General features: G+C 37.7%; 1 protein-coding gene and 1 long non-coding RNA gene across 16 annotated transcripts in view; one reads left to right on the top strand and one right to left on the bottom strand.

Moving 5' to 3' along the window:
* Positions 1–7731: 7731 nt before the first annotated feature.
* LOC138763231 (uncharacterized) lies at positions 7732–8837 on the bottom strand. The gene is made up of 2 exons (XR_011357427.1): positions 8713–8837; positions 7732–8109 (listed from the first exon to the last, which is right to left on the bottom strand). It is a non-coding gene; the product is annotated as an uncharacterized lncRNA (long non-coding RNA).
* Positions 8838–9967: 1130 nt separating this feature from the next.
* The window catches only part of gpr27 (G protein-coupled receptor 27), a 200177-nt gene continuing 194932 nt past the window's right edge, over positions 9968–15212 (top strand). For 14 of the 15 annotated variants that reach the window (XR_011357426.1, XR_011357421.1, XR_011357419.1 and 11 more), the window contains exons 1-2: positions 9968–10265; positions 10459–13071. Coding sequence is in view for 1 of the 15 variants with exons in the window: in XM_069937032.1 (XP_069793133.1) it covers positions 10681–11808 (1128 nt within the window). In the remaining 14 variants the exon portion in view is untranslated. Of the gene's footprint in view, positions 10266–10458; positions 13428–15212 lie in introns of those variants that run through there. The other variant, XM_069937032.1, reaches the window with a different exon arrangement.

Below are 15212 nucleotides of genomic sequence, written 5' to 3'. Positions count from 1 at the left end.
TGAGAGCAGGTGCCTCTGTCTGGGGTACAGACCTCTGTAGTTGCAGGATTTCACTTACAAACACCATCGGTTCCTTTAACCAGCTGTTTAAAGCTTGTATGGAGCTGCCGGATTAGGACCATCAGCTGAATCATTCAGAGCTTTGCTCTCCTGGGACTGGTGGAGATGAAAGGTGGCGATGAGGAAAGATGAGGAGAGGAAGGGGGTGGGGGGGGAGAATAAAAACAGCAGGACTAATGTAGGATTAGTGCAAATGAGCAGTTGATGGCAGAATGGACTTGTTGGTTTCCATGCCGTATGTCTCTACATGTCTCAATTTTGATCAACGCAGACTAAATGGCAAGTGACTTGTCATTGTGATAAATCTTCATGATTTTTATGAATAGATATAAATTAAAATCCTTAGTGACAAAGATGTAATGTCCATGTTAGAAGTATGCTGGGCTTGCACGAGAACATGATAAAGTAGGAGTGAGAGGAGACCATCTGGCTCCTCAAGCCTGCTCCACCATTCAATATAATTTTGGCTGATCTGTCTGGCCTCAACTTATCTTCTGTGTTATTTCTCCATTATTTCAATAATATATCATTTCCTCTTTGGAAAAACTTCCTATGATCTAGCCTCCTCAACTCTTTGGGTTTGAAAATTCCAGAGATTCACCACAGTACTGATGTTTTAAATAAATGGCTACTGGTTTTAATTTTTAAGGTTACTTAGTTTGCTGAGTTCAAGCTCACAGATGGATCATTTTACTTTAAATTCTTGAAATATGAGTCAACATTATGACTCTTGTACTACAAACGTTGCAGTGAACTCTTTTTGAAATTAAGGAATGTAATGCAACTAAGTGAAGAAACTATAGTACAATTCTACAGCCTAGAGGCCAGTGGAGAAGAATCATTCACATTGGTGTAGAATAGGTATCAGGTGAAAGGCCAATAAGATAATGATAATGTTCCATATTTGAAAATGTTCTCAGTGAACTGTATGGTTTTTTGCAGTCTAATGATCAATGTTACTGAGACCTGTGTTTTAATTTCCAGATTTTGTAAAATTAATTTAAAATTCCTAATTTTCTGAGTCAATAATACCATAAACTCTATGCTACCATATCTAGGATTTTTTTTTTCTATATATAGGCAGTCATGTGAAAGATTAGGCATTCTGCTGAACTTGAGTAAATCTCTACGTTATACTGGTGGATGGCAAATAGACTGTTTCAGATTTGTATGTCAGGGCAGAATATATCAGGAACATTAACAATGTAATGTTTTACCTCATCTGCTCAGAAAGTAGCACAGCATTTATAATTATTTATAATCTCGATTGAAAAGTAATTCAGGGATCTCTGATATGTAGAGGCCTATTGGTTTGTATTCAGTAATATTATGGACCCTTTCACTTCGCCTGTATATTTAAACCACCTTGATCCTGTATGAAAGCAAGTGTGATGCCTTTCAATCCCTTATGAACCATGGATATTTTTGCCAACACTGGATGGCAATTGCTTTTGCCACGTATCTTCAGGGAATCATATGTTGTGAAGAGGGTCTACTTGTTTAAAGAATTTGAGAGAATCAATGGGGGAGTAAAGAGTCACTTAAATACTAAACACAGGAGCAGGTTACAAATTTGCCATAATTACCTATATTTATAACATGGGCTCTGCAATTTTGTTGGCTTAAATTCAGTCCAGTGGTGACCTTGGCAGCAACCCTTGTACCATAAGTCACTGAAGCAAGGGAGCTTTTTTACCCACTCCTGTCATTGTCACTGGACTTAGTTCAGTACAATCTCCATTGACACCATTTCCTGATGCATTGAACCAGGTTTGACATTTATGCTCTGAATAACATGGAATACATTTTCCTTCAATGGAACTGCATTTAATCAACTTGAATCTGTTCTTGTTTTCCCATGTCCATGGGATGCCCTATATCTAATTAGCCAGAAAATTCAAAGTAAGTTAGAAAGATTAAAAACAGGAAAGAGAACAGAAAATAAACAACAAAAGTAAAAGTAAAAGATCAACTTAAGAGTTAAAACAAATGATTAAAAGAGCAAAAGGTGACATAAATGAAAAATGAATCAAAGAAAGTATCTGGATCGTCAAAGGTCAATATGGTCCATAAAGCTATTTATATAATGAATATCACAATTGGCACATTTTATTGCAAGATTTCACACAGATGACAGTTTAAGCAGCAGTATTTATAATTAGGCATCTTGAATGTTCATTAACATGCACACTAACTTCAACTGTGGTTCATTCACAATCTTTATTAGCATTCAGCGCAGCTAAATTATGTTTAAGGTGGTATTCACAATTAGTGATTAAAACCAATCAATCAGGCATCATTTTAGGAGTGGAGATTTGAGATCCCAGCACCACATTTAATACCACCCTGTGGTACTGACCTCCACCATTATGAATTCCTTCAAGTGTCTGTTAAGGGATGCCTCCCAGAGATGCTGGTCCCATTTAAATTTACAAGAGCTAATGGCGCGAATTCAATATCATTAGGGTGCTTAACTCTCACTCATGCACCAACTGAACTCTAATACATGAACCCACTGTGCATGCGCCAACCGAAGACTCGCGCATGCGCACTGGACTATGCCCAGCCTATAGCCCCTGGGACACCAACTAACAAGGAAAGTATGCACATTTTGGCTCTTACATGCCCTGTATCTCTGTTAATCTCTGTTATAGTTTGTCAAATACAACATAAACTGCATAAATTTTATTTTTTTTCTTATATATTTTTAAAAAAATGTACACAATTCTGACATATGTCCATTCTGAGATACGATCGATCATTCAGTCTGCTTTACAGTCGTAAGTTGGGGAGTACCTGGTACTTGTCCTACATATGTACTGTTTGCCTGTATCTGTGTTATGTCTTGTTGTATGTCTGGATTTTTTGCACCGAGGACTGGACTTTTGTTTGATTGGCTTGTAATTGTACAATCAGATGTCAATAAACTTGACTTAATCTAATATTCCAGGGTAAAATCGCTTTGTAATGGGATGCCTAAATGTGGTATTGGATCACAGCTGAGCCAATCAAGGATAAAATTCTCTATCCCACCATTCCCCAATCCATTGGTGGATTATCAATCCATATCATAGTAATTTAATTTTCCAGTTTACTTTTTCTTTCAATTGACTTCTAATTCTGTACACAAAAAAAGTCACAGGAACAGGCTCTTCACCCTACTATTTCTGCATTGATCATAATGTCCATCCCCCTCATCCCATTTACTTCCCCTTACTTCCTTCCCTATTTACGTGCCTTTCTGAATGCCGCTGAAACATTACCTCTGAAATATCTGCTCCTACTAGCTCTCCTGACTGCACATTCCCGAAATAGTGTAAAAAAAAAAACTTGCCTTGTGCATCTCCTTTCAACTTTCCTCTGACACCTTAAATGAAAGTAAAGGAAATAATTTACTAGTAAAATGTCAAACGGAGGGGAGGGGGAGTGGTGGAGATAAAATATAACATTTGTTCTGCTATTTTCCACTTATTAAAATATGAAAATATTTATAAAGATATGTTCTGTTACAATCTAAAGTGAAAACCAAAGTTGCTAAAACTTTTGTTTTCAACAAACAAAATGTTGTGCTGTTAAGTACTGGGAGAAACATATCTACTATCACGAACCTTATGCCACTGGTCCTCTCCCTTTTCCTGATTATTGCCTTAGGCAGAACATTTTACTTGTACTATTGAAATTAGTTATTAAACATTTCTCTCCAAGAGACTGACTGCTTCCAGCTCATTACCTTCAGACTCAACTGCAATATTTCCTTTTCAGCCTACATTATACCACTGTCCACAATCTTTTGTTCACCATCACCTCTGTTTATCGCATGGCTATATGCATTCATTTAGGGTCCCCCTAACACTTTTGATTTTATTTTTCTTTGTGCTTTATAGTTTCTTTCTATCTAATATGTCCTAAAGCTCCTAAAACACTTATCTCAATTCTTCTTACTTTATCTTCTCTTGATATCATTGATGGTGGTATTTTCCATCTTTCCAAGCTTCTTTAAAATCTACCCTTTGAATGTACTGAACATTTCTTGCAAAACCACAGTTGACCTGATCATTTTTTTAATGTGTACACTTGTGAATCATTATTCCAATGTAAATACAATGTGTAGTAATAATTCAAACATTTGGATGTGAGAGGAATTGTCATGGAAATTGGAAACAGAACAGAGATGTCGTTTTAGAAGTATAATTTTTATTTTACCTGTGTAGGATGGGTTTAAATTGAATGTGTACTATACAGTCCATATTTTTTTGGATTTTTGAATGAAACAGAAGAAATTTACCCTGTTTGATTAAAGGATTTAATAAATTTACCCATAGATTAGTTTACTCTTTTCTGTAAGATGACATCAGTTTGGGCCATTTGCTCACAATCAATATTACAAACATTCTCTTCAGGTTATCTGAGATTGTTAGATATCACAAAAAAACAAGCAAACATTTATTGCATTTGTTTCTGGAATGAATTCAATTCCGCCAATAGTAGTGAATTTGTTCAATTTCTTTCTGTAAACTTTAGCTGGTCTATGCAAGAAACAATTCTGTATATCCTTGGATATATGTATATCCAGAAATTAGAAATGCCAATGCTTAGAAAATTGGGATGGGTATATTCTTACTCTCCAGGCAGGGCCGGCTTTAAGCCAATTAGACCAATTGGGCCCCACACCAAAGGGGGCCTCATGCTAGGGTAATATCTACTCTAGTCTTGTCAAATACACACAACACATTGCAACATACAATAATATCGCATTGCAGGTTTTATAGAGAACAACAATTAAAATATTCTTCTGAATTCTTAAAAAGTCACTAGTGTAAGTTTATACTGTTTGTATTTTGAATTATTTTTACAGTAAAAGTCCAAAATAACCTTCAAAATAACAAACTTTTAAAAACTTAGTTGAAATTTAGATTTAGTACCACTGATGCTCAAGTTTTGAACATTATGTGCACTAATGACGCTGAATTAATGTCAATTGCAGCGCCATTTTTAAGATGTGATTCCACGTTGTGAACAAGCTACGCACATACCTTTAATACTTTGCTGGCTTTTTTGTTGGGATTCTGTGGTTCCTGTAGATATGAGTAAAAGACCAAGGAGCAAAAGAAGAATTTAAGTGGTTGTAAGAAGAGGGCTCTAGCCGAGGCAAATAAAGCCGAAACAGAAAAGGAGAAAGGTGCATTAGATAAGTATTTCAACAAACTTATCTCAGAAAACAAGTGGTTTTGTAACTATTTACTTTTCAAAGATAATCTACACATTTTGTTTGTTTACTTGTAGGCCTACATGTATGCAATTTTATATTAAAATTGGTCATTTGGTCCATTATCTCACATGCACTTTTTTAAGTGCACATTTTGATTGCTTTCTATTCTATCATAGAGATATAAAGTCTATAATAAACTTTATTTATATCTCTAAGATTCTACAGACCTAGGCTGTGAACCCGAGGCCCCACAAAAATGTCTCCAATTGGGTCCCACAGCTCTTAAGGCCAGCTCTGTCTCTAGGCATTTTAATCAACGTTAACGGACTCCTGCACACTTTGTAGACGTCGTGACCCCCAAATGAGATCTGTTTGATGTTTGTTGCATGTTTGATGATTCCTGCCTCTGGGGTTCTTTGTCAAATTTCACCACATTCAGATTGAACCAAGTATCCAGATTTATATTTTGAGATGTATATCATGGCAAACCTGATTTATTTAGCGTTAATGTTCAATTTGCAGGGTCAAACTGTCTTATTATTCATAGCCACTGGCTATTGTTTAGGCCAGGATTTATTTTCTATCCTAAAATGTTTCTGAAATAAATGGGCCCTTAAAAGTCCATTTCAAATGGCTGCTATGACCCATTAACTTTTATCAAAAGGTGCACAGAGAATACAATAATTGCACAACATCCTCTGCATAATGTTGCATCAACATATAAAGTAAGTAGTCATATGTTATAATTCTTAGTGGTACCAACCACTGTTATGTATAAGACATATGTTGCAAAACTCTCATTTTCCTTGCCACTAGCCAATTGTTTCCAGTTTCGTCTTTCAATTTTTTTCTTGTGTTACCTGCTTCAATTTTTTTGGATTCAGACTGAAATGCAAGACATTTTGGAACATCAAGACAAATGCATTCACTATTTCTTCAGGCAATTCTCAGGACACAATCCATTAGGTCCCCAGGATTTATCAGTTTCAAAACTATATTATTGCCAGAACTAGCTTCCGTATGTTCCTCATTCTCACCAAAACCGGGGTTCATTATGTACAAAATGTATTTTATATCCATAAAAGTGGGGTTAGAATGGTTCCTTATCCCCATAATAATTTTTTTATTGCCTGAGATAAAGCCATGTTTATTCACTGTAATCGTTTCTAACAGCTATCAAATTTTCTACAATGTTTTCATACTTATGTTTTAATACTTGTATTCTATTTTACACTTTATAAAATTTTGGGCATCCTTTTCAGAATTATAAAATGCTCCATCTGATCTGCTCATTTTAACAACATAAAAAAACTTAATAAAATATCTGATTCTTCTTTAACATCCTTATCAGCAAGTTTCTGGTTAAAGCAGTTTTTCTTTGGGGCCGTTTATTCCTTAAGATAGTTAATATTGTAAATTATGAATTACTTCCTTTTACACAAGTTCCTCAACTGTCCAATCCTCAACAAAGTATTTTTAAATAAAGATAGTGTGTATTGATCTCCTCAGATTATAAACATGCATGTGCAGAACGAATCCTATTACATGGCCTCTGTGTGCCTTCAACATGAATCAGAATCTATATTCATAATAAATGTGCACTGTGGGTCCTTAGCAGCTAATGAAAAGGATGAGTAAATTATACTCCAGAGAATATTTAACATCAGTGCATAATGAAACATTACATCTGGATAAAGTTAACTCTTTCCTAGCTTTGCAAAACTCCACATGCTGGCAAGTCAGGCAATATTGCTGATGAGGAACAAACAGAAATTGCAATGGATATTTATTTTGTATTTCTCAATAAAGGCTTGACAGTATCTCACTAAAGAAATATAACCATCTGGAATTGTCCTCTCATAATCATGGTTGTTTTAATTATCCCAAAATTTGAAATTGTCAAGATGTACAGCAAATGTTCTTTTCCATTGACATGTGGGAAAACCATGTTCAAAAATATTCAACTTTTTGCTTTAGATTCCAATGGAAGTTATAATTGTCAGCAGTATCTAGTATTATATTTAGTTTGCATGAATGAAAAACAACTTTATTATAAACAAACCTTTCATTTACAGTGTATCCAAGGATTTAAGAAAATGATAATGTTTAGCTATGAGTAAGATTTATATAACTGCATAAAATTATGCTTGAAAGTATAGGGAACCAAATTAAACTATATGGCTGAAGAAGTGTTTTTTTTTTCTCTGGAGCAAATGTTTCTATTAATTTCTTCTGATCCTTTGAGTTTTGGTTCTATTTTGCCCTCAAATTACTACACAATGCAAAAGCTTAGCATCATTTTTGCATGAGGTTATCCCCTCAGGATTGGAATTTCAGTGAATTGAAGTCAAATCATATGAGATCCCATTCAGCTGACTATCTTGCATCATGTGTGAAGCTACTTTGAATTCTATCTGCCTTTTGACCCAGGGAAATGTATATTGTGGATACAAACACATTGGTTTAAGGATGGTGAACACTAAGCATGATTTAATTTCAAGAGTAACTAAATTGATTCTCATAGGTGAAATCAGCAGAATGTGACCTGAATGCACAAGGCACCATAGACATGAGGTCTTCCATGGATTTGCAATGCAGGTGAGATTTTCAAGGACTGATTGTATTGATACTCTTGGTCTCTCTTTTCACTTTGCTTCAGATGACTTTGATCTGGTTCCTATATTAAATCTGTGTTAACCCATGGTGGTCAGTTCACTAATTTGGTGAATTTGTCCTAATTTTAACTGAATTTCAAGAAACTGCAATACCAGCAGCAAATGGAGTGGTGACCTAGATCAAGCTGCTGATATAATAATTCCGTCAAGATGATTCATCGATGCCTGTGAATCAGAATAACAATATTTTGTAAACCTCAGATGGGGACAATGAGCAATAAATGCCTTACAGTAGGCAGAAGGAAATTTTGTGTAATATTATATTTCTGTATTATTACACGTCAATAAAGGAATATTGAATCTCTTTCTAAAGGGAAGATAATTATTATATACTTTGGACCAGCACAAACCAATTATGAACATCTTAAAATATCAACATATTTGTTCAATTACAATTAAAACAAGTTACTGTAATTTCTGGTGGCACAATGCATAAATGCACCACATGGCTTTAGGGAAATTAGGCTGCCTTCAGTTCCATTTTAAAAATATATATTTTTTCTATTTGGTTAGTGTAATGCAGTGCCAGCGACCCGGGTTCGAATGCGGAACTGTCTGTAAGGAGTTTGTATGTTCTCCCCTTGTCTGGGTGGGCTGGGCTCCCCCCCCCCCCACCCCACCCTTCAAAGTATGTGGGAGTGTAGGTGGATTGAGCGGCACAGGATCGTAGGCTGGAAGGGCTTGTTACCATGCTGTCTATCTAAATTTAAAATCGCCAGTGAACCTATCGGATTCCTCTTTGGAGACACTGAATCATTCCATTCTCACCTTTCACACATCTAGGGAACCTCTGGGTTGAAAGTCTTCATGACTCGCTTTGTATCTTTAACCCAAGATTTAAAATGAAGTGGAACGCTCACCTATCATTTACATTTTAACATATATTATTATTCCCAATCACCACCCCCCCCCCCACCATTATCAATGCGAATGAGAGAATAACAATTTCTTCAGATTCTAATTTAATTGTCATGGATCAATTCTTATTGTGTTTGACCTTTCGTCGAGTTCCATTGATTGAAACACCAATTGTTTCTCGCTCTGCCGATGCTGCCTGTCACGGCATTTCCCAGTTCTATTTTGGTGTGTTACATTCAGTACCAATTATTATAGTTGGAGTGGACCCTGATTGGTAAATATTTCACATCTATGAAACATGGGCTGGAAATCTTTCGGAATTTCCTGTGAAGCCCGCCTCCCGACAGGATCAGAGCGATAGCGAACGTGTCCAGCCCGCCTCCCGACAGGATCAGAGCGATAGCGAACGTGTCCATAGGGGGTGCATGTGTATTAACTACATGACGGGAGACCACACGCAGAACCGTGTCACAGCTGCTTGCAAGTTGGCATTGAAAAGAAAGGTTTTGTATTTATTTTCCATCGTCCTATTCATTTGTTTCTGCTGCAAAACCTAAAAAGCACGTGTTTGTTGCCACAGTGTAAAATGGGTCCTTTGTTGCATAATTCGTTTGTACTCCGACACAGTGCCAATTGCGCAAAAGATTGAACACAAAACATAAAAAAAATTGACAATGATCCTATTTTGTTTTGGAAGCATTCTCTCACCCCACCTTTTACAATTGAATACAAGCAGAGGAGTAACGACATTCTAACTGCAATTAACTATCTTTGTCACCCGTACAGTGAACATTTGTTGCTGTGTACATGCGTATTCGAGATTATTATGGTTTACTATAGAAAATGGGCAGCAGAGAAAATGCGAGGAAAAACTCATCTGTGCAATTCAGGCACGACTGATTGTGATTTACAGTAGACTGAATACAAAGGATCAAATCTGTCGGCTTTTTAATGATCTCATCCTAAATCCATTGGAACTAAGATCGAATGAAATGTGCTGTCAACCAGGGATAGTTTTACATTGAGTCAAAAATATGGAGACAATAAGACAGTCGTCCCCGTGCTTATAAAGACGAACTAGTGCCCCTCACTCCGGGGTACGTACGGCAATAGAGAGCAGCACGGAAGACCGAGCCTGTTTTGCCGGGGGGAGTAGGGGAGGGGAAGGTGGGGGATGAGATTCTTGGACAGTGCAGCAGGGAACTTGCGCAGTTGGAGAGGAAGGACTGGATTTTTCTTCATGCAAGAGAAAGCTCGGAGCCCGAGCTGGCCTGATGGCGGGTAAAAGGATTTAACCTGCTCAAAACAAAAGGATTGCGATTGTACACATGCATCTATATTTTAAAAGGCAGGGGGGGGGGGGGAAAAGCTGTCACCTTCTGCGCAGGCTCACTTTACCCCAAAAGACATTCTGTTGGCACTCACCGGAAGTTCAGCTCACTGCTACGGCTGGAGAAGAAGAGGTATTATATTTATTAGTCTTTTTTACCTAGCCTGGGGATTGTGTTGCGGGTGTTATGTCGCTCATTTGACAACGTCCTTTGAGGTGGCGGCGGCTGCTGGTGGACTGGGGGGGGGGGGGGGGTACAAGAGACCCGAGGTTGCTTTCCCCATCGAGTCAGACAGTTAAACAAATGTCTCCTGTTCCTATTTCAGAATTGATTGGTCTTCAGGGTGGATGACAAACCAAAAAACACACACCCCAAAAACCCATTCGGTTAAGGACGCCAGTCTCTTCCCCCTCCCCCATTCCCGTTTCCACCCCTTCCCCGTCGCAATGGTGGTTGCACAATGAGGATTAAAAGGAACTTTGGGGTTTGCGGGGTCTGCCCTTTCCGATGGAAATGGAGACATTGAGCTGCCGACGGTGAAGATCTCATGCTCGTCTCGATGGCGAACGCCAGCGAGCTCGAAGAGACCAACAGCTCTCTTCAGAATTACGCCATCACCGCCTCGGCCGTCAAGCTGGCTTCCCTGGGCTTGATCATCTGCATCAGCCTGACCGGCAACCTGCTGCTCTCCTTCCTGCTCTTCAAAGAGCCGAGCTTGCACCGGGCGCCCTACTACTTTCTGCTGGACCTCTGCCTGGCCGACATCGTGCGCTCGCTGCTCTGCTTCCCGTTCGTCATGATCTCCATCAGCAGCGGCTCGGCGTGGACCTACAGCTTGCTCAGCTGCAAGATCATCGCCTTCGCGGCCGTCCTCTTCTGCTTCCACGCCGCCTTCATGATGTTCTGCATCAGCATCACCCGCTACATGGCCATCGCCCACCACCGCTTCTATTCCAAGCGAATGACGGTGTGGACTTGCGTGGCCGTCATCTGCATGGTCTGGACCCTGTCGGTCGCCATGGCCTTCCCGCCAGTTTTCGACGTGGGCACCTACAAGTTCATCCGTGAGGAGGAGCAGTGCATCTTCGAGCACCGCTACGTGAAGGCCAACGACACCCTGGGCTTCATGCTGATGCTGGCGGTGATCATCGCCGCCACGCACATGGTCTACGTCAAGCTGATCTTTTTCGTGTACGACCACCGCAAGATGAAGCCCGCGCAGTTGATCCCGGCCATCAGTCAGAACTGGACGTTTCACGGGCCTGGCGCCACGGGCCAGGCAGCCGCCAACTGGATCGCGGGGTTCGGCCGAGGACCCACGCCCCCTACCCTGGTGGGCATCAGGCAGACCACTCACAACCAGAACAAGAGACTGCTCGTCTTGGATGAGTTCAAAATGGAAAAGAGAATAGGCAGGATGTTCTATATCATAACCGTGCTCTTCCTGCTCTTGTGGTCCCCTTATATTGTCGCATGTTACCTGCGGGTCTTTGTCAAAGCAAGTACCATCCCCCAGGTGTACCTGACCGCTGCAGTGTGGATGACATTTGCCCAGGCAGGGGTCAACCCGATATTGTGCTTTATCTTCAACAAGGAGCTGAGGATTTGCTTCAGAACCCACTTCCCTTGTTTTCAAAGCACACAGACGCCCAGGGAAGCTTACTGTGTGATTTAAAAGAGACTTGGAGAATAGAGACACCGCCTGCTCTGAACTTGAGGGAAAAAAGCGCAAGGGAACGGAATAATGATATGTGCAGGCGTTGGGTGGATTAATCTTTGTCACAGTCAAATGCACTGGCCCATGTTTACATTGAATAAGTGCCAGACGCTTAGTCAAGTGGTTTGAGGACAAGCCATTTACTCTGAAATACGGATTCATGGAGGCCACTTCATATTGGGATCGTTGACGTCGTCTCCACCTTGGATCAATTTGATACAAGTTTTACTGGTTGCTTAAAAACGTATTGATCAGGGAATTCAAACACAAAAGCACTTTTCCCAATCTCAGAGTGTTTTACAATACATTTAATATTTGTTCGCTTCTTGTGCTGCTCTTTACACAGGGCAGTGAATTCTTAATAATATCCAGAAGAAAAAGCAAACTGGAGTGTAAAAATTGTACAAATCATACTTTCAGTAACAGTTCTCACCCCTCCCACTCCAATTTATGAACTTTGTATGATTGTACTTTCCTTTTGATATTTTCTTAGCTTGTTTCTCTGCATTGTAATATACTGGAAAAATGTTTTGACCTTTAAACATTACTTTTTTGCAATTTCATATCTTTATGTGCATTTTACAAATTGTCTTTGAAAAACAAAAGTCATTTTTAAATTTCTTTCTCAAGCTGAATGTAAATAAGTCTAATGGTGTTAGCTGTAGTTATTGTCATACAAAAATTAACAAATTAGTAAGTTATACTGTACTCATCATTTGATTAATTCAAGATGGTAGCTCTTTTTCTCTTGTACATTTCCACTGTTTTTACTTGAAAATAAATTTATTAACCAGAAGGGTAGTTTTTCTCTTCACAATGAAAAATTAAAAGAATTTGATTTAATGTGCTTTGGGCATTTTGGAAAGAGTTGTTATCAATTGCTTGATAAGATATTTAAGTGGAATAGAAGAAACTGAAGAGCGCAGTCCCCTTGTTGATATGTAAAGATTAATCATTATGGATAAACATGCAAGCCATATCCAAGAAACCGTTGAATATCACAAGATGGAAAAAAAAAATTCATTTTTAAAGATGCATATTTCTATTGATTAACAGTGATTTCATTGAATGGCGGAATGGGCTCGGGGCTGAATAGCCTAATCCTGTTCCTATGTTCCTTTCAAATAGCGTAGAAACTGGCAAAGTTGGTGAAAAGCAACTACATCAGCTGCCAAACAATTATGCAACAAATGACATCATAAAATTACCTACACGAATCAGGTAAATGCTACCAAAATATCATTAATTTGTTAAGCTTTTCTCTGGCATTGGAATGCAGATATTTAACTAGGCAAATGATTTGGATCAGCATTCTACAAATGTTCCCAACACATTGGAACAACAGTCTATGATTGAATAGTGTTTTATTTAATTGGGTTGTGCAGCCTGTTAACATACACATGTAACACATTGGAATGATACAACTCTGTCCCATAAGCTAATGCAATTAAATTAATTATTTTCCTTCTGTTAATGTGAAAATGAAAGGTAATTTTTAAAATTGAAAATTATAATTCTTTATTTGGCATGTTGGAATCCTGTCACAAAGTTGAACAAATAAAGGTTATGAAAATTAATGTTAAATACACTGGAGACCTTTTATTATCCATCCAACCTAGAAATTAAGTTTTGAATTTAAAAGTGGGGCTTGGGATTGTGATGGTTTAAAAAAAGTCAGATAAATAATGGTGGGAAATAAACCCAAAAGATCAAAAAAAGAACATGTGAGTAAACAAATATCAAAAATTGGACTTCTACTTTGAAGCGTAGAGTTTGATTAAATGTGAAAATCTTCAGTTGTGCCTGAATATCATGTGAAGGTTTATTGTGACAATTTGAAGTGTTTCAATCAAATACTTATCTTGATTTTATTGTGATATAAAATTTGATACAATAAAACCTATTCATAGGAGTAATTAATAGTTCAATAGTCCTGGAATTCTATCATTTGATCATATTCTAATATGCACAGGAACTTTGTGGTACAATACAATTAGCCAACCTTAATTTTATTTCTGAATACTCTAGATTCAATTGAAATTAAAGTAAAATAATTCTAATTAATGATGCAGGTGGTTTTGCCCTTAATGAGGAAATTTGCTGAACCCATGAATGACTTATAAATGCCTGTTTCACAATTAGAATCAATTATCTTCCTTATTGAGAGAAGGTGTGGTCTTTTGAATAAAAATTTAATAGGTATGTGGGCAAGAACAATTAGAACCATCGGGCGAGATGTCCTTGATTACATTAAAGAGTTTCCACATACCTCATTATTTGATGCCTCAACTGAGAATGCACTGAAACCAATTAAAGAGTGGTCGATTGGTAACCTGAAGATTCAACAATCTCATTCGGATTATCTGAAATGCTTGGCTCCGGATGTTTTTTGGTTAACCAGATTTTCTGGATAACAGAGAAATTGCTTTAAGCAGCTCAGTAGCATCAACAGAATACTGTATCAGTTAATAAACAACAAGAAGATTTTTCAAGCATGAAATACTGTTTAATTCTTATATTAAAAAAAGCATGATCTCTGCTTACAAAATAAGATAAATGCATAAATAATACAAAAGATCACTTTTTTCAACTTTCGTAATTTCAGATTACTGAGAATTTCGGTTGTGGTTTTCAGATAATTGGAAATGTACAGAATGTTGGTGTTTTAAATGTTAACAGGGACACAAAGTGTCATTTTGATGAGTGAGGGACAGGACTTCTAGCGTTGGTGTAAGATTCTGCACAGTAATGAAGTATTTTTCTAAAAGTGCATTGCTAGATAGTTTGTGTCTTTTTTTTTTACAGCTCTCTGAAATCCTCATGGTAAATGTGTAATAATTTACAAATTATAACCAAGTAAACTTTAGTTTGCAATGAACTTAAAGGAGAGATAAAGTATTATCCACTCATTAGAATGACCAGAATCTGAATCTGTCTCTCTTTGCAGACAGCAGTGGTTCTTTGTAAAAAGAATGTATTTGGTTTCTGATAGGTGGGTGTGATATACTGTTTTCAGTATACAACTGTCAGCATTATTCAGAATTAGTTGATAATATTCAGCTAGACCACATGATTGGCATGCAAAATGGTAAAATATGATAGGAATGTGATGGTTGATAAATGTACAATCCTTCTAATGTATCTTTAAAAGAAAAAGACCCAGGAGAATTAAAAACCCGTTCATCATAACTTCCTGTCTGGGGGCTCAGTGTTTTACAAAAAAATGATTTATTAAATATCTCAACTTAGATGGCTCACACCATTTTCACAGTAACCTGATGAAGTTATATTACTGGTTGATAATGTGAATTAACTTCTTGTCAAATGATTAAAGAAATTACCCAACATAACGATGAACCACC

The sequence above is a fragment of the Narcine bancroftii genome, chromosome 5 (assembly GCF_036971445.1).
Source record: "Narcine bancroftii isolate sNarBan1 chromosome 5, sNarBan1.hap1, whole genome shotgun sequence".
Classification (NCBI taxonomy): domain Eukaryota; kingdom Metazoa; phylum Chordata; class Chondrichthyes; order Torpediniformes; family Narcinidae; genus Narcine; species Narcine bancroftii.
Note: the sequence above shows the minus strand (reverse complement) of the source record. Positions and strands in the feature narration are given on the sequence as shown.